Raw genomic sequence first — 20,279 nt, 5'->3', positions numbered from 1 at the left:
AGCAAACCCAGAGCTGATCTTAGTTCACAGTTCACGAAGGAGGAGGAACACCATGGGGCATGCAAGTGCTTCTCTAAAGCATAAGTATCGATGCTCACTGGGCTCTGTGAGGATTCATGGAATACGATCTGAATCTTTACTCCCACTAAACCAAAATGTAAGTAAACACACGGATAAGAAATCCGCTAGGACTTTGGAGTTAAGTTCTTGGTCTACATTGGGAAACACTAACAAGAAGGTGAATAAAGCTTTGACACTAAAAAAATCTATTTAGCATGCCATTTGCATCAACATGGATGGACCTAGAGATTATTATACTAAGTGAAGTAAGTCAGACAGAGAAAGACAGCATATGATATCACTTACATGTGGAATCTAAACTACGATACAAATCAACGCATCTATGAAACAAAAACAGACTCAGAGACATAAAGAACAGACATGTGGTTGCCAAGGGGGAGGGGGGAGGGAGAAGGAAGGAGTGAGAGCTTTGGATTAGCAGATGTAATCCATATACAGGATGGATAAACAACAAGGTCCTACTGTACAGCACAGGGAACTATATTCAATATCCTGTAACAAACAATAATGGAAAAGAATATATATATAAAACTGAGTTACTTTGGTGTACAGAAGAAATTAACACAACAGTGTAAATCAACTGTACTTCAATAAAATTGAAAAAAAGATAAGCACACTGAACCAGGAAAAAATATACCATATGGCTTATAGCAGCAAGTTACAAAATCACTGTGATCAGATTTAAATTCTCTTCATTTTAGTTTTTTTTTAACATAAAAAATAAGGCCAATAATAAACACTTCTACACCTCCAGAGACTGTAAATTGGAATGAGAAAAAAACTTTATTTAGGTATTATTTTTTAGGAAAATTGCTTATTAGGAAGTCATTTCCTCTGGGGTGTTTCTCTGTGTAGGTGATATTTATTAAGTTTCTCTCTTCTGCTTCGGCTGCTAGAAAACTTATTGTCAACTCTGCAGACCGTCTTTAACAACGAGTTGTTATGAAACACAGGGTGATGGGGAGCATGTGTCTACACTAACTTCTTCTCACTTGCCATTCAACAGTCATTTTTTCTCTGCCCTGAGATTTCAATTTTTAAAATATTACATACTACATATTTCTATAAACTCTAAAATCTCTAGAAAAACAACAAAAATGCATCAAAATCTCAAAAAGATCTCATTCATGCCTAAAGCTGCACAGCTCCACTGTGTGCTTCTCTTATTAAACTTGACTGGGAGGAAAAATTTTTAAAAAGTGAGAAAATGAGCACCTCAAAGCAGTGATTCTCCAAGGTGGTCCCAAGACCAGCAGCACCAAAAACACCAAGGGAGGCACATATTAAAAATGCAAATTCTCAGGCTCCAGGCCAGACCAGCTGGATCAGGAACTCTGGGGAGGGGGTGCGTCAGTGAATCTGTGTTATAACAAGTCCTGGAGGTGATGCTCACCAGGGTTGAGCTGGGTGAACCCTGCCTCCTGGGCTCTGGGATCCCAGAAGAGCACAATACCTGCATGAGATCTGGATGTACCCAGCGACCTCCATTCTCCCTGCATCTGCAGCCCCGTGTCCTGAGAAGTTGGGTCATTGTGAGGGAGAGTCTAGAATGACACGGGGGAGTGCAGCACCGAAGGAGGCAGAGAGGTGTCCACACCGCGAGTGAAGAATACAGAAGAGGGGTTTGTGTGGGCTGTACGTCTGTGTCATGCATGGGGCTCCAGAGCACAGGAAGTCTAGAAAACCCCATGGGCCTCTATGGGTTTGTGTGTCTGCAACCCTTTATGGCCTCCTAGCTCTTCAAGGTACATAACGGTATATACTTAGAAGGGCCTCAGCTTCTACAGGCTTAATGAAAAGATTTCATAGTTATCAAAGGCACCAGTACAGGGTTTGAAAAGGCACTTTCTCAGGGAAGATGAAAAGATGTGTAATCAAGGCTGGCCTTAGAATTCAATCAAAGGAAATTACAAAAATTTCACCTATCTTTTAAAGAGACTATCCATATTTTTAGCAGCTTTATCGAGGTATATTTTAAACACCATAAAACTCACCCCTTCTAAGTGTACAATTTAATGATCTTAGTAATCAACCCAGTTAATAAACATTCTCTCACCTCAGTAAATTCCCTCCTGTCCATCTGTGATTAATTCCCCTCTTTGATCCTAGATCTAGGCCACCACTGAGGGGCCTTCTCCCTGTGTAAATCTGCCTTCTCTAGACATTCCAAATAAGTAGAATCATACAACGTGTGGTCTTTGCAACTAGCTTCTTTCATTTAGGATGTTTTTGAGGCTCATGCATTTTGTAGCATATACTTATCATTTGCTGATCTCTTTTCATTGGTGGATCTCCATTGCGTGGATATAATCACGTTGCTTATCCATTCACCAGCTGATGGACATTTGGGTTATTTCTATTTTTTTGGCTACAAAGGATAATATTGCTATGAATATTTACCTACACACCTTTGCATAGACATGTGTTCAGTTTCCTGGGATTGAATTCCAGGATGCAATTGCTAGGATAGATAAAAGGTTTTGTTTCACTTTTTAAGAAAATGCCAAACTGTTTTCCAAAGCACATGGACCATTCCCACCAGAAATGCTTGAGGGTTCCAGTTTCCCCACATCTGTGCCAATGCCTGATGTTGTCTATCTTTTTGATTAGAACCATTCTAGAGCGGGTATACTGGTATCCCACTGTGCCTTTAATTTTTATTTCCCTGAGGACCAAGGAGGTTGAGCATATTTTTATGTGCTTATTTACCATTTGTTTACCTTCTTCACTGAATTGTCTGTTCAAATCCTCTGTCCATCTTTTATTGGGTTGTTCATCTTCTTATTGAGTTGTATGAGTTCTTTATATACACTGGATACAAGACTTTTATCAGGTATATAATTTGTAAACATTTTCTCACTGTCTGTATCTTATATTTTCATTTTTGTAATGAGGTGCTTTGAAATGTGAAAGCTTTTAATTTCTATGATATTCAATTTATCAGTTTTTTTCCCTTTCATGAGTTGTGATTTTGGTGTTGAATCTAAGAACTCTTTGCCCAACCTAAGGTCATGAAGATGTTCTATTTTTAATAATATAAAAATTATATAGTTTAAACCCTTACATTTAGGTCTGTGATTCATTTTGAGTTAGTGTTTGTATATGGGGTGATCTAAGTAAGGATGTAAGTTAATTTTTTTCTTTTTTTCACAAGGGTGTCTAATAACCCCAGCACCATTTGTTGAAAAGGATGTTCTTTCATTCTTTCCCTGTTGAGATGCCTTAGTATCTTGGTGAAAAATAAATAGGTAAGGATTTACATTCTGGGTTTATTTCTAGACTTTCAATTCTGTTCCATTATTGCACGTCTATCCTTACACCAATACCACCGTATATTGATTATTAAGACTTTATAATATGTTATGAAATTGGATACTGCAAATTCTCCAGTTTTGTTCATTTTCAAATTGTTTTGTCTATCCTTTAAGATCCATAGGAATTTTAAGATCAACTTGTCCATTTCTACCCAAAAAGTGTGTTGGGATTTGTATAGAATTTCATTGAATTTATAGATCAATTTGGCGACAACTGCAATCTTGATGATATTAAGACTTCTACTCATAAAATGTCTCTCCATTTATTTGTATCTCTTTTCAGTAATAATGTGTAGCTTTCACTGTATAAATCTTGCACATCTGTTGGTAATTTATTCCTTAGTATTCTATTCTTTTTGATGCTATTACAAGTGGAGCTATTTTCTCAATTTCTTTTTTATTGTCCATTGCTAGTGGTTCACTGCTTGCTACAAAAAATGACTTTGTATATATTAATCTGGTGTTATTCTTCATTAGTTCTAATAGTTGCATGTGTGTGTGTGTGTGTGTGTGTGTGTGTGTGTGTGTGTAATCCTTGGAATTTTTCAAATATTTTTCATGACATCTCTGAGTAAAGGCAATTTTACCTCTTAATTTGCTTTATTGTATTTTTTTTCTTTCTTTCTTCCTCTTTTTAACCCCACCATGTCGAACCTCCACTACAGTAGTGGATAAAAGTGGCAAAAGTGGATATTCTTGCCTTCTCTCTGATCTTATTGGTGAAACATCCAGTCTTTCACCATTAAGTATGATGTTAGCTATAGCTATAGATTATTCATAGTTGCCCTTTATCAGGATAGAAATTTCACTTTTGCTATTTTGTTGAGAGCTTTAATCATGAATGAGTGTTGAATACTGTCAAATACCTCTTCTCCATTTTTGAGGTAATTTTTCTTATTCTTTATCTTTTTGATAATATGCTTATTACATTAATTGATTTTTCAGATAATAAACCAACCTTGCATTCCCACGATAAATTTCACTTGGTTACAGTGTATTATCCCTTTTATGGTGCTGGATTCAGATTGTTAATATTTTGTTAAGGAGTTTTCCATATATAATCATGAAAGAAATTGATCTGTAGTTGTATTTTTGTGTGTGATACCTTTGCTTTGCTTTAGTACCAGGACCATAAAAAACACACAGAATAAATTGAGAAATGTTCCTTCATCTTTGTTTCCTGAATGAGTTTGTGAAGGATTGGTGTTATTTTTTTCTTTAAATATATTTAAAGTGAATCCATGTAGGTTTAGATTTTTATTTGTGGGAAGCTTTTGATTACAAATTTGAATTTTTATTTCTTTTAGGGCAATTCAGAAATGAACTGAGTTAGTCTTAGTAATTTGTGTTCTCTTAGAGATTTGTCCATTTCTTCCAACTCGTCCAATTTGTTGGTATAAAGTTGTTAATAATAGCGCCTTATATTCCTTTTCATTTTCGTAGGGTCAGTAGTAATGTCCCCTCTTTCCATCTTGATTTGTCTCTCTGATTTTTTCTTAGTTTAGTGAAAGTTTTGTCAATTTTACTGATGCTTTCAAAGTCCCAAGTTTCAAAGAGCTAACTTAACTGAACTTTCTCCTAAGCTTTTCCTATTTTCTATCCTATTTATTTCTGCTCACGTTTTTGTTACTTTCTCTCTTTCACTGTGTGCTATGTTTTTAGAATACTTTGCTCTTCTTCCACTCATTCCTTAAGGTGGAAGCTCACATATTTATTGGAGAGCTTTCTTCTTTTCTGATACAGGTGCTTAAAGCTGTAAATTTCCCTCTAATCACTGCCTTAGCATCATCCCATACATTTTAGTATGGTCTGTTGCCATTTGTACTAGTTCAAAATATTTTCTAATTTGTCTGTGATTTCTTCATTGACACATGGGTTATTCAGAAGTGTGCTATATAATTTGTAAATATTTGCAAATTTCCCAGATTTCTTCTGTTATCGATTCTGCTGAACTCGGTTATGTTCAAAGAATAAAGTTTGTATGAGTAAGTTCTTTACATTTATTAAGATTTGTTTTATGTCCCGATATACGGTCTACCCTGGAGAATGTCCACCAACTTGAAAAGCATTCTTCAGTGGCTGGGTGCCATGTTCCACATATATGTCAGTTAGGTCAAGTTAGTTGACAGTGTCATTCAAGTCTTCCATATCCTTGCTAATTTTCTGTATAGATTTTCTGTGAATTATTGAATAGCTTGTTGAAATTTCCAACTATGGTTAAGTTTCTATTTCTCCTTTGAATTCTATCAATTTTTATTTTCTGTATTTTGAGGTTCTATTATTAAGTGCATATACATTTTTATTTGTTGTCTACAAGTTTTCTGGCTTTATATTCCTCTGATCCTCCCTGACTGCCTTTTTTAAGTTAAATAAATATTTTTTAGTGTGCTATGTTTAATTCCTTTGTTCATTTTCTTAGTGATTGCTCTAAGAATTAAAATATGCATCTTAATTTATCACAATCTACTTCAGATTAATACTAGATTATTTTCACTAAAATAGGAAATCCAATTTATTGTTCTCTCGTGACTCTACACCAAGAGCAGGTCCTATCACAGAACTACAATGTTACAAAAGTAGTGGTGAGTGGCAGCATCCCAGTACATACAACTCAGTGAGAAAACTTGTGTGTATGATTAGCGGAACTAGAAGAAAGACACAGAGGTCCACAGACAGTTGGAATCCCTTTACATTTTTCTTTCTACTTTTCATCTCTACTTTTTCTCTACTTTGTTTTTCTGTGTTAGAATGGTTTATTCATTTGTCAGATATATTCATTGCATATATTTTTCCAAACATGTGAGCTGCTTTGCATTGGTTTGGTAATGTTGTTTGATGAACAGAGGTTTTTAATTTTAATAAAGTCCAATGTATCAATTCTTTCCATATGGTTAGTGCTTTTAGTATCTTTTAAAATTAACCTTTGCCTAATCAAAATCATAAAGATGTTCTATGTTTTCCTCTGAAAGCATTATTTTAACTTTCATATTTAAATCTGTAATCTATTTGGAACTGTTTATTTTTTGTACAGTGTGAGGAAGAAATCAACATTTATCTTCATATTGCTCCCAACTGACCTAGTAGCATTTATTGGAAAGATCACCCCCTCCCCACTATACTGCAGGATCAGCTTCATCGTGTATCTAGAGGTCTTTTATTCCTAAGTCTTTTCTGACTCTATTCTGCTCTGGTTTGTCAGTCTTTTGATCTTTGAGACAGTACCACAGTGTGTTGATCACTTTTACAGTATACATTTTACAGCTTTGTTGTTCTTCTTCTGTATTTCACTGGCCAGTTTTTAACTTGTCTTTCCATGTGGATTTTAAAATCAATTTGGTAATTTGCACAAAAAAAGTCATTGTATTTTTTTTTACTGGAATTATGCTGAATACATAGATTTTATTTCTTTAATAGAGTAATTTGAGGCTGATGACATCTTTACATTAGTGAGTTTTCCAATCATAAATATTGTCTATCGTTCCATTTACTGAGGATTTCTTTAATTTCTCTCAATAAAGCTTTAAGATTTTTAAGTGTGGCACTCTTGTCCAATTTTGTTAGATTTACTTCTAATTATTTGGTATGTATGATGTTATTTGAAAGAGTAGTTTTTAATTCATTTCTATTTCTTTGTTGCTGGTATCTAGACATACAGCTGATTTTTACATACTGATTTTGTAAAACAAACTTGGTATAATCAAGTATTAATACTGATATTTGTAGTTTCCTTTATTTTTTTTATGGTTAAGATCATGTCATCTTAACTAATGATCAAGTGTTTCCACAAGATTCGTTATTATCTCTTTGGTAAAAATTTTGGAAAAATGTAATGTTGAAGCCATATGACGGGAGTAGGCTTTTCCTTGTGAGAAGAATCTTGATATGAATCACACACACACATATCATTCAGTTCTGTCCAACTCACTACATGTGGTTTAATTATGGTCTTATCTTACTGTCTGAAATACACAAGAGAAAAACAAAAACAACCATGTCTAATTCTTAGTGCTTCTCACATGTTTTCCACGAAAGTGCTTCTAATAATTTGAAGTCTCCATATTTATCTTAAAAATTTCATAAAAGTTTTCATTTTCCTCCAAAAATAGCCATATTCATTTTCTGGTGGAAATAAAGTTCTAAATAGCTACCATCAAGAGGTAGTGAATACCTCTGGGAGATATACAATCTCTATACTCAGTGCCTTTGTGCTTTTGGTGTACATATTCCCTCCTGGGTATAATATTCCACGTTGGAGAATCAGCTCTGATCACAACAAGGCCCTCGTATGTCAACATCAATGTCTTATATTTGTCAGTTTCCTGCCTTTGAATGTTTAAAGTAAGGTAAGGTGCACATATGCAGGACGGAAGTCTTCTGATCTCCAGCTTGAAGGGAATGTGTGCTGTGAACGTAAGCCTCGTCTGAGGTACACCAGCACCAGAGAAAACCTGAAATCCTGAAAGTGAATAGACCACTCACTGTCTGTACCAGTAGGAAGAATCCAAAAACCAGCCCCAAAGAAAAGAAAATCCTTGGGAGACTGATCTATACAAATCAACAAAGTGATGATTTTACGTTGGATGTTATTTGTCATCATTTATTTATATTCCAGGCATTCTTGATTTCAGACTTTTGTTCCTTTGATGCAAGTGACTTTGGCAGCTTGCAACTGAATCGTGATTTTCCTTTCCATCCAAGCTAAGTCCATCCAAACATTTAATTTTACAAGGCATCACTTTTGATGTCCTGTAATCTGTGATCTATCAGATGTATAACTTTTTCTTATTGAAAACATTGATTTTTGTGCACAGCAGTAGGGATGGACTACTGTCACTTATTCACTAATCTCAAGCAATTATTCCAGGACGTTCATTTCTGATAGAAACTGTTCTCATTTTTCAAGCAAATTTTTCAGTAAGAATTCTGAACACCATTTGCCCTGTCAAGGTCAGAATACCCTACAGCTAGAGACAGATGAAAGACAGATTATATCTAGTGAATACGTTATAACAAAATTTAAGAGTACTTACATGATTAGACATTTACATTTATTTCTGGGTGTATTCCTGAAAATAAAAAGTTGTTGCTGTTTCGATATAATTGGATCAAACCTTTGAATACAAATCCTTTTGTATCCTGTAATCTTTCTTAATCTAGTTTTACAAAACATATTCACATCCTCCTTCTAAGAATCTTTAATACAATACCCCCAATCCTGCCTTATTTCATTCTATGCTGTCTCTCAAAGTGTAAAGGCAATGGCAGAGCATTTAGAAGTTTTCTATCAGGGCAGCAACCATCTCTCTCCCCAAACCATCAGTGCAACATTAAAACATTCTGTGAATCTCTGACTATACCATATTTATACAGGTTTTACTTTTGAACATTGTTTGCTTCTTCAAACAATAAAATTAAATCTTAACATTAAAAACTGAATCAACCAGAAATAAGTGACTTTAAATCTTTATAAAATTTTAACATATCCACACATGATAAAGAATTAATTCAAATAATTTCTAAGTTCTCTAACTCTATACCCTAAGTGGGATATATCTTTTTTTTTTTTTTTTTTTTTTTTTTTTTTTAGTGGGATATATCTTAAGGGCAAAAAGAACTGCAAAAAAATCTTGAACTTTAACCAGTAGGTTTCATGCTGGTTGTGGTATAAATAGAAGGTATCCTGTGTATATCATGAAAAAGAACAAATAAGCAAAGGTATTGACAGTGTTGGGTGATATACAGAGATAGGGAGAGACAGGGACAGAGACGGAGCTCAAAAGAGATAAAGCAAATAAAACAGCAAAATGTGAATAATAGGTAAATACAGTGAAGGGTATACCTCTGTTCTTTGTGCTATTTATCAACTTTTCTGTAGGTCTGAAACCTTTCTAAAGTTTCGGGGATTGAAAATATCCTCAAGGATGGAAATCATGTCTTTCCATCTTTTGTAAACATCGAAACGAGGATTCCCTGACGGTCTAAGGCCAAAACTTTGTGTTTATTTTTTTGTTATAACTGACAAAAGCGAAACAATATCTTGCATACTTAAGATGCCAACTATTTGAGCCACTTATATTCAAGCCATTCACTAAGTATCACTGACTCGGGAAGGCTCACTCATGCCGCCTCGTGCAGTGTGCTGCAGCCTGGACCTCAGTCGCTGTGGTCTCCTCACCAACCCCAGGCACCAGCGTCCCCTCCCCACGCTTACTTCACTCCACACCACCGGTGGAGAGGCTGCCACCGTCCTGTTTCCACAGAAGCTTCACATCCTCTTCTATTGATTCCTTTCAAGGGTTTTAAAATTTCTCGTGGTGAAATCTGGGTATCTGTGTGCACTTGGTGAAAGGCATCCGTGGAACCTCACAGCCCACACAGTGGGCATGACTGCAGAATCTCAGAATTGACGCAGACACTAATAGCAGCCCCGCGTAACCGTCAGCCACTGACAAAGCCCACACCACACGGCCTGATGTCCAGCAACCCCACAGATGACGAGCTGATAACATCACAGGTGAGCCCCTCCCGTCTCTGAAACGCTCAGGCCATGGAGTTGCCTTCTTCTTTTTGAGACACTCTGCCCTGACTTCGTCCTAGCACTGTGGCCTTGGGGCCACAGAGAGACGGCCCAACCCTCTCCCAAGGCAGTACCCGCATGTACTTGAAGATGTGGTCTTATGTCCAGAGTCTGCTCTCTTCCAAGCTGCGCTCAACTGCTTCATCCCACCACCATCCTGAGCCACGGGTCTTCATCCCATCCTCCCTGGGAACCCACTCTTCTCAACACCCTCTTAAAGTGAAGCCTGGATGCACGCAGCATCTCAGGTACAAAGTACTTATCCTTTAGGATGAGGAAACAGTCTCCCTTGCTAACCAAAGCCATCCTGCCATTTTTCTTTCATAAAGCAGACAAGGCTTTTGATCTCCCCCAGGCTCTCACTGGGAGTAAGAGGGGGTTCTCTTCCTGCCAATGTTGCTTATGAAAAATATTCAACGACGTTTCACGTTTAATCCACTTAGTAATGAAAAGTAAATAAGCCCAACCGGCATGTTTGATTTGTCTCGGAAAGAGAGAAACTGCTTTGCAAGAACAAACACAGTTAAATTAAAATAAGTGACTCTCCTCAAGAGTGGAAATTGAATTTTCCCCCAAAGAACTAAACGTGTGTAAAACACTGTGCTGACACCGATAAGAGAGAGCAGGCCTTACTGGAGCCCAGCTCCCGCGGGTCCCCGGGGCCCAGAGGGCAGGGACCCGCGTGCAAGGGCGTGGATGCAAATACTGAAACTCACATGCCTCCCGCAGTGCATCCCGCGCTGCATCCCGCGCTGCATCCCGTGCTTCCTGGGCGGGAAGCGCGCAGGGACCCCTGCGTGGTCGCGGGCCGGACGCGCATCCACCTACCGTTTTTGCAGATTGGGCAGCACTGGTCGGGCTCGTACACGGGGTCCACGCACTCGGTCTGTGGACACGCGGACACCGCGCACAGCACTTCCCCGCTGGCCTCGCAGCGACACCGCTCGCACGGCGACACCTGCAACACAGGCCACGGTCAGGGCAGTGTCTCCATCCTCGGCCCTGAACGTCACGCACTCACGAACCCCGGGGTCCCAGAGCGTGTGGACGGGGCTGGGGCTGAGCAGGCTCCCCTGGGGGAAGGAGGGGCACACTGGTGGGGCCTGGGATGCTCAATCCCTCCCAGCTCCACACCTGAGCCTCTGTATTTTTATCAACCCACATAGTGAGCTTCTTTATAAGCTTTATGTTGAAGAAAGGGTTTTGTTTCTTAAAAAAGTAAATAACACGTCATATTGAATTCTTGCCCAGCCACGCATCCTGCAGGTGAACCCTTTTCCCACAGCTCTGCCCAGGGCCACCCAGCCAGCCCGGCCCGCCCCCAGCATCTCAGCTGTGAGAAGACATCAGAGCAGGGCAGGAAGGGCGGGGTAAGGGAAGGAGAAACGGGGGCCTTCTCAGGGCCGGGGACCCGGCGGGGAGCTGTCCCAACGTGATCTCATGTCAGTCTCATGTCAATACTGAACACCCCTACTAACATGATCGCCCTAGTTTCTGGCGAGGAAACTGAGACCCAGAGGCATCAGGCCACCGGCTGTGGGCAGACCTTTCATCTGAGACAGGGCTCCGGCTCGAGTCCAAGGCCTCTCAGGGGTCGTCACCCAGCGTCACCATGGCCTTCATCTCCAGGCTCCAACTGGCCTTGCTGCACTTTCCAGCCACTGGCCCCAATTCTACCTTTTTGGGTGGCTCCAATCAAGCGTAATGGCCATTCCTAGCAATGCTGGACACTGCCAACAAATCCTCCTGTAGTAACTCAGGCAGGCCGTGATGGGGATGATTCCTTTTTTCCTGGAAACCACCCACAGAGTGATTTTTCATCTGGGGTGACCCATGCCAAAGCAGAAACAGCACATGTGGACCCAGCAATCGGGAGTTGTGATGTGGAAATACGTGCTTTAAAGGACAGTGCAGATGGGACGGGGGGTGCCAAACGGTTTTCTGGCAGGGAGGCCCCACTTGACTTTTGCGTACGACATGAGTGGCGCGACCAGCACTGCGCAAACAGCACTCTCGGGTGCTCCCTTGGTCTATACCGTGCAAAAACCCCAAACTGCAATCTCCACCAAGTGGCCTGGTTACTGCATGAAGCAAAAGCTCAATTTGTACTTAAAGGCACTAGACCACTGTCTGGCTGGGAGTTACGACTTAGGGGTGTGTGTGTGTGTGTGTGTGTTCACGCTTAGAAAGTAACAAAAGAAAGAAAACACTGAGAAAAAAACTTTAGAGTGGCCCGGGACAAAATCTTGACTTGGTCTGCATTATAGCCTTAGAAGTTAAAAATCAATCTTACAACAATGTAAAGGCACGTTTTTGAGAAGCGGTGCTGGCACAAGAAGGTTCTCTCGCTACCATAACAGGCATCTCTCTGCCAACGCTCTCCTCCTGTCCTTGTCTCCTACCAGTTCTCTTTTCAGCCTGTAGCATCCTTGTGTCCAGGGTGGGTTTACTCAGCAAGCAGGATAAGAAAAGGATTCGGAATTTTAAAAGCAGAGACCCTGAGTTGCACAGGATGTAACCGAGCAGGACCCTATGGGTCCTTCCCAGAATAGACCCTCACCCATGTCCTCAGCCTGTCTTTTGTCTGTAGAAAAACTTTAGCCAAAGAGTAAATTTAATCAGAGAAGTGAGAAAATGCAGAAAGAAAGGAAAACAGTCAAGCAAGACAAAATAATACTTTAGCCATTGAACAAAGTTTAACCTTAGTTCCTCCTTAGGGCTTAGCTCCTCCTCAAGCCCTGTAGACAATATTCTGAGCCGTGTCCTTTGACCTGTTTTGCAGATACTGACATCCCCACCGGGTGGGAGAAGTTAGCTGCAAGCTGCTCACCAGCACGGAGACCCCAGACCAGCTGGAGCCAGGAGGTTGCTGATGCCGACTCCCGATGACCTCACCAGCAGCCAATCAGAAGAATGTCCAGGAGCTGACCACGCCCTCTGCTTCTGGAACATTGTAAGACTTCTCACTGCCCCCTCCAGGGCGGGACACACAGTCCGGAGGGCACTCGCCCGCTGGGTCAGGCGGTGGGGAGGCAGCCCCTGCCCTGGGTGAGGTGAGGACGGTCCCATCTGGAGGGCTGGAGAGTCAGGAAGGAGCAAAGAGGGCCGGGGATGACTGGGGTCTGTCCTCAAGAAAGGGGCACGGCCCTTCCTGTTCTGGAAGGCTGTGGGCAGACCTCTCATCAGAGACAGGGCTCCGGCTCGAGTTCAAGGCCCTTCCCACCCCCTTCCTGTTCTGCAGGGAGCAGGAAAAAGCCCCATTTCGGTTTGGAATTTGAAAGGAAAGAAGGGCCCTTCTGTCCTGTCCCCAGGACAGGGCTTCAGGAGAACAACAAAGGTGTAACTTCAAATCAGAAAGGCATCATCACAGGACCCGAGGAGCCCCTCCTGGCTGCTTCCTGGGCAGGCCTGCAAACTAAACCCTCCTTCCTGCTCTGGGACTGAAACATCATCCTCTCCCACCACAGAGCCATGCTCAAACCACACACGCACCCGGGACTGCTAAATTCTGAAAGGTCTGCAACGTGATCAAAAATTGAACTGTGGGTTTTACTATCACTACACATTTGGAAATCCTGGTTCAACTACGTGGAGATTTGTTTACTTCTCAAGAATCAGAGTTGAGGCTTACAGTGAGGGCCACGAGCGTGTGTGTGTCCCTCCCCGGCCTCAGCTCCCAGCCCTGCTCTGTCTGCCCCAGCCCACTCGTGTGGCTGGGATCCACCCCACACCCCATGGCAGCAGGTGGGGCAGCCAGCTCCGGTGTCTGGGACCCTGGTGGGACGTCAGCCTGCCCAGACCGTGACTAGATTCCACATGCTGCTCTGATTCCAGGCACCAGGTCTGAGCGTCACTCCAGCCGAAGAGCCCTCAGATACCAGCTCAAGCACCAGAAGGCCTCCTGTCGACCCATGTTCTCTGTCCTTCTGTGCAAACGGAAGGTAAGAATGCCCAGTGCATTGCTGGATCTGCGAGCAGGAACATGAGCTTCTAGGGTGTGTTTCTGCAATCCCGCCTGCTAGCAATAGCCACCTACACCTTGTATAACACGCCTAATGACAGAAATGCCATCCTCTGCAATCTTCCGGTTACAAATCAAGTTTTGTACAGAACTTAGGTGAAGCACCTAGAGGAACACCCGGGCATTTGGGGAAGAGGAGCCATTCTCAAGGCACCCACTATGGGCTGGAGTAGTCAACCGCTGTGCTGGAGGAAAAGAGCACAGTCTTGCAGAATTGGGAGTGAGAGTAAAGAGAAGCTCTGGGCTCTTCATTCATTCATCCCAGTCCTGAGCCCAGACCGATGAGACCCACTTGTGCTAGTTCCAGGAAGGTGGGAACATGGGTGATGGCTGGGGGGTGGAGGGGGAGGGGGTAGGAAGGCTGGCGAAGGGCCAGCGCCTGGACCAGCCTCGGATCCAGGTACCGATGCTGAGGGCTGCTGCTGAGGGCTCTCACCGGCCCCCTCTGCTTTCAGAGTCACCCCAGTGACTGTGGCTTAGGAACGACAGTGCTGCAAAGTGGGTCTAACCTGAAGCAAAACCATGCAGAACAGACACGTCTGAGCATGCTTTCCACGAAGCAGCCGTGAATACAAAGTGCACAGCAGAGGCGAAAGAAAGACCTTAACTTGATGGCAGCTAAAGTATTTTCATAATTAGTTAGACCCTCAGAATGCTCAGTAATGATATACATGTCTGTATCACATGTACATAGGCAGTTAAGGACTGTAAAATACACACTGAGCCTGTTTCTAAACAACTAAGTAGGAACAAGCAATCTAATTTACATGGGGAACACTTCTCAGATGTAGAACGAGGCCTTCCTAATGGAAACTCCTTACATTCAGGGCCTCATACATAAAAGGATCTACGTGAAGTAAGTGGTCGTTTGGGAGGAGCTTCTATGCTAGTTGTTTGTTAGCAGCTGTATTTTATCTCATATATTTCACATTTATGGACTCTGGTGCAGTTAGATATCTATCTATAAGGAGCTTTGCCTTGTGTCATTTCATAACCATGAGAAGGACCAGGCTCTGAAATACAGCAGAAGGCAGGTTGAATTTGAATCCCACTCTTGTCTGTGTCCCAAATGTCTTTCCATTCTGGAAGGCAGAAACTTATTTCATACATGTACTCTTTCTTGTCTGGTTTCTTTCACTCAGCATAGTTATTTTGAGATGTGCCTGTGCTGTTTCCTGTCATTCCTTTTTTGACAATATTCCATTGTATAGACATGCTACAGTTTGTTTATCCATTTACTTGTTTATGGACATTTGGGTTGTTTCTAGTTTGGGGCTGTTACCCATCAAGCTGCCATGAAAATTCATGCACAAAAAAAAGAAACTAATTTCCAGACACTTCCTCCTGCTCTATCCTGCCTACACAGCTGCACCTTCCACACCCAGCAGAATGCCCACCTACTTGGGAAGGCCAACATACTTTTCTTAAATCCAGCTTCAACACATCTTTTTGTTCTGTGCTGCCAGCAGAGGCCAGAGGCCCGGGTGAGAACTCAGATGCCTTGTGTCACCGGAATCCTGCTCTCTGACGAGCAACCACCATTATATTTCCTGTCTGGAACTTCGCCCTGTGGTTGCTGGCGTGGGTGCCATGAAACCCCACTAATTCCAGGCTGAATGCAGATGCCTCCTCTGGAACAGACAAATGAGAGGCATGAAAATCCCAGCATAGCTTCCCAAGGAATTGTAATGTTTTCATAGATGGGATTAATTTGTGAGCTAAGAGGTGTCAGCCCAGACCTTTCTCAGTTAAAACCATTCCACCTAAAATAAAGTCTTCTCTCCATTTCTCTATTTTGTCCATCACCAGAGAGGTTCCCTTTATGTTTCTAACCCCCATAGTGTTGGATTCTACGATGACACAAACTAAGATTAACATGAAAACAAAGAGAAACCCTGAAATCCGGGCTTGCCTCTCCCTTTCTCTTTCCCAGTTCCTCGACCCACCCCCTTCCTTTGAATCTCCATAAGCCCAGGATCCCCTGAATTCCTCCAGGCGTGCTGGCCAAGAGCACTGTGTCCTGTCACTGAGAGCCCGACTCCCAGCCTGCAGTCAGCTGCCAACTAGATTCAGTGCAACTCAAGGGCCAGGGCGTGTCATGTCTCTGTCACATCCAGGATGATTATAGCAACTGAGCTGATGCAAAACGCTGCACAGGCTCAATAAATATTGACTGAGTCAAGGAAGAAACCACTGAAAGACACAGGAGCTGAAATTAACTTGCACAGCACATGAGGAGAAACATAAAAAATGAAATCTACAGCTTTGCTTCAGGAAGGGCTGCTCACCACCTGGTAAGGAGCTGCTGGAGGATTAGATACCCACACAGGAGGCAAAGGGAAGAAAGAGAAATCTTTCCATTATGAGGGATCAAGATGTGGATTACACATTTAATCCACAAATGGAAGAGAAGATACAGATGCTAGGATGATATAAACATGAAAGCAGAGGCTTTACAGAAGGGATCTGACAAGTGCATAAAGGGCATGGCTAGAAACAGGGTCCCTAAGTGCACAGCCTGAGATCAGGAAGCAAAACCTTGAGATTCTGGAGCAATCTAGTCCTGCACGTGGGGAGCAGGTGTCACACCACCCTCTGCCTATTACATCTTTCCTAACTATTCTACTCTGTGTGTCAGTGTTTCCTATATATCGCTAACATTTATAAGGAGTAGCTGAGGACTCATACTCTCTTACTTACCCAGTGGACAAACTTCAAATCCAAAAGTGGAAGATATACGATGTGGACACACCCACCCTGCAGGCTGGGGATTAGGCACACGTGGTTCCGGGGCAACGATACAAGAGCAGGCTTCTCAGCCCCGCCACCAGGCCCTCCACCCTCCACTGACCAATCCCATAGGCTCATGACCCGAACAGAATCCTGTATTCTCACAGAGAGATACAAAGACACACCCAAGTCGCTCACCTCTGTGCCCAGTCTGGCTGGGGAGCTGACACATAAAAAGGGAAACTAACAGAAAAGCAGGCAATGGCAGATGGCAGCTGAGCTGTGTGCATATTATGGCTTTTAAAGGCAAAGCTGTTTCTTGGAGTGGGAGGGAGAGGAAAGGGATCAGACTGGAATTTGGATAAGTCAGCTGGGGAGGATAGAGCAGGTGGAGAGGGGCACCATCGAGACAAGGAGGGGCCTCGCCGGCTCCACGGTTCCCTCCTGGGGCTGAGAACCTACCCCAAAGAGACTTAGAAATCTAAACTGGAAAGCATAACGTTTCCCACCATCAGCAGAACTAGAATTGTTCTAAAGCTAAAGAACAAGATCTCAGTGTTTGTGCATTTGAGTTTTGTTTACACATTATGACCCTGTTGTATAATTATTCTGATAACTTCCAATTAAGAAACAAGTTGCCGTGTACAGAGATAAATACAAATTTTAACCTTTTTTTCCAGGAGTAATTTCTCAATAGTTCTCAAAATAAAAATCTAAAGTAAGAGTTTTAGAGTTTGGATACTATATCGTTTTATCATTTCATTTTTTTCTTTACCTCCAAAACAACAATCTAAGTTAAAGTTTTGCAATCAGATAATCTTCTTAAAAAAAAAAGAATTCCTCTGTTCAAGCATATCTTCTCTCCCCAAAAAGGATGGTAACTTCTTTAATAACCTCTCTCTATTTTTCTGACGTTACATTTTAATAGGATAATGTTCATTTTATTTTAACAAAAATTTAATGTGATAAAATCAAATGATATCTGAAACTAATAGAAACAAAGAAAGGAAAAAAAAGAAAAAGAAGAAACAAGAGGCAGGAGCTAAAATCGCCCTTCGCTGAAAGCAGTCCTTGGCTTGGCCCTGGATGACAAGCATCCTCCCAAAGCCACTGTCACACTTTTGTCACCAGATGGCGAAAGTGTCCTTCCAGCTGCTTAGTGTCTTCCCAAAAGTGCCCAGGGTCACACTCGTGAGTGCGCTGCACTTAAGGGGAATCCCCTTCTACTTAAACCGCAGGTCTCATTAGCTTCTCATAACCCGGAGCTGTGATATTTTGGAGCTGGAAGAAAACGCAGGAGCAATGCTTTTCAACTCTGCTTTTTTTATGGGGTGAACACACACCCAGGGGTCGGGTGAATTGTCAAGAAATCCACACAGCAAGGCAAGGCAGCGGCCGGAACGCAGGGTCTGGGCAGGCCACCAGGCACTGTTCACGTACCATCTTCATGAGTATGTGCTGGGCCACCCTGCCTGCTCTGACCACCCTCCCCTGACTCCCTGCAAGATGCCTGGAAGATGCTATGCAGGTCCCAGCTTTCTTTTCAACAGTCACCTCAAACTAAGTCCTTTCCCAACCTTACTCAAGTTTCCTCGACCTGAAATATCTTAAACTAGAGCAAGGCTCTGTCTCCACCCTGGGAAGCAGCAGGGTCCGGGCCAGACACAGAGGTGCCCACCCAGCAGCCCATGCCTCCCTGGCTCCGCCCGCTGTCTGAGCTCCCCTTGTACATCAGGGCCAGCAGGGAGGGCTCCAGCCCCTCCATCCCCACCCCCCATCTTCCCTCCCATGGGAATAGCAGCCCCTGATCCACGGCCACCTTCCAGCCTCCAGCACAAGCCAATGGCCACGGAGCTACAGCAAGCTGCTGCTTCCTGCGTCTTCAGAGAAGATTCTGGTTTTGTTTTGTTCTTTTTGTCTTTCTACTGGCTGTCAGAGAACGGATTTGCACACAAAGGGACTTAATTAAGAACTGTCCCCAGGAGCTGTCAGCTTCCAGTCTCAGGAAGAATAGGACTCCACCACACACACACACACACACACACACACACACACACACACACACACACACACACAGAGCAGATGAACAGAACAACAGTCTGACAACCCGACAAGGCACTGCTTTCCTCTCAGGCACCAAAGACTGACTTTTATAGTTTAGCTTGAGGCAGGACCCCTTAATGTCTTTCAAATCCTCTTGTGAATAGTTCCCTCAGATAAATATGGATCATGCAGGAACTCACTTAGGAGGGGAAAGATGCGGGCAGTGTTTACATGGTGTATTTCACTTGGTGGCAAACAGATGAAAATGAAGCAGGGTGCTTCTTCTGGGCTGAAGACCTGGGGAATGTCCTGGAAGGGTGCTGACCTAACAGATCACACAGTCCGATCACATGTAGCAAAAACCTGCTGGCTTCCTGTTACAAACTGAATGCCTCCCCGTAAATTCATATGGTGAAGCCCTCACCCCCAATGCAATGGTCTCTGGAGGTGGAGCCTTTGGGAGGTCATAAGCGTTAGATGAGGCCAAGGTCACGAGGGTGAGGCCCTGGGGGGTGGGATTAGTGTCCTTGTAAGGAGAGGAGGAGGGCCCTCTCCCCACCAAGTGAGGACATGATGAGTAGGTGGCGGTGTACAAGCCAGGAGGCGGGTCCTCAGCAGAACCAGACCCTGCAGACACCTTGATCTTGGATTTCGAGCCTCCAGAACCAGGAGAAGTAAATTTCTGTTGTTTCAGGCACCCAGTCTCATGCATTTTGCTCTGGCAGCCTGAGCTAAGACAGCACGTGCACCCCCATTTCTGTGGTGGAGGCAGGTGTGTGCCCACGGTGGACCCGCCCCTGGCGCCCAGTCCTGGCCTGCTGCAAACAGAGCCGTGCAGAGAGGAGGAGAAGGGGCCAGCAAGGCTCGGAGTAACCCCAGGGCCACAGGCAGATAGGCTTGGAGTGCTACCCTGGACCCTGGGCCCAGTCAGGTGCGGCCTCTCTCCTCCCAATTGGGAGCATGGGTGATGGTGAGATTTTGATGGAGTAGCTCTAATAGATACTTTGCCTATTCACAGATTTCTAAATTAAGACCTTAATAGAATGGATGTGATGCCAACTGGGCGTGACCACCTACAGACTGGGGCTGGGGGCAGTTTTGTTAAAGCCAAACTCCTCTTAAAACATGGGAAGCACTAAACCCTTTTTTTAGAATTAGTATAAAAGATTAAGGATAAGTTATCCTTAGCAGAAAGAAGCAATGATAAGGAAATGGTTTTCCTTTAATATATAAATGACTAAAACTAACTGTTTTCCAAGAGTAGGCTTTTAAAAGATGGGTGTGAGGTGTGATGTGGGGATTGATTCTCTCAGGGATCACAAATTCAGATTCTTTCAGGGATTCGTCATGTAAGAAAACGAGGCAGTGAACTAGGTGCATAATAGGGAGTGGTGGAGACTGCAGCAAACGGGGAAAACACTTAATGCATTGAAACCCATGTGCGTATCTCTTCCTAATATAGACACACACACACACACACACACACACACACACACACACACACACACACACA

The 20,279-nt window shown here is 42.9% G+C and overlaps 1 protein-coding gene across 1 annotated transcript in view; it reads right to left on the bottom strand.

The window, feature by feature from the left end:
• The window catches only part of VWC2 (von Willebrand factor C domain containing 2), a 113,004-nt gene that overhangs the window by 78,169 nt on the left and 14,556 nt on the right, over window positions 1-20,279 (bottom strand). The window contains exon 3 of the mRNA XM_029233963.1: window positions 10,801-10,930. Coding sequence (XP_029089796.1) covers window positions 10,801-10,930 — 130 coding nt within the window. The remainder of the gene's footprint in view (window positions 1-10,800; window positions 10,931-20,279) is intronic.

The sequence above is a fragment of the Monodon monoceros genome, unplaced genomic scaffold, assembly GCF_005190385.1.
Source record: "Monodon monoceros isolate NGI ecotype Baffin Bay Population unplaced genomic scaffold, NGI_Narwhal_1 Super_Scaffold_2, whole genome shotgun sequence".
NCBI classification, from domain to species: Eukaryota; Metazoa; Chordata; class Mammalia; order Artiodactyla; family Monodontidae; genus Monodon; species Monodon monoceros.
This window is presented reverse-complemented; position numbering and strand designations above follow the sequence as displayed.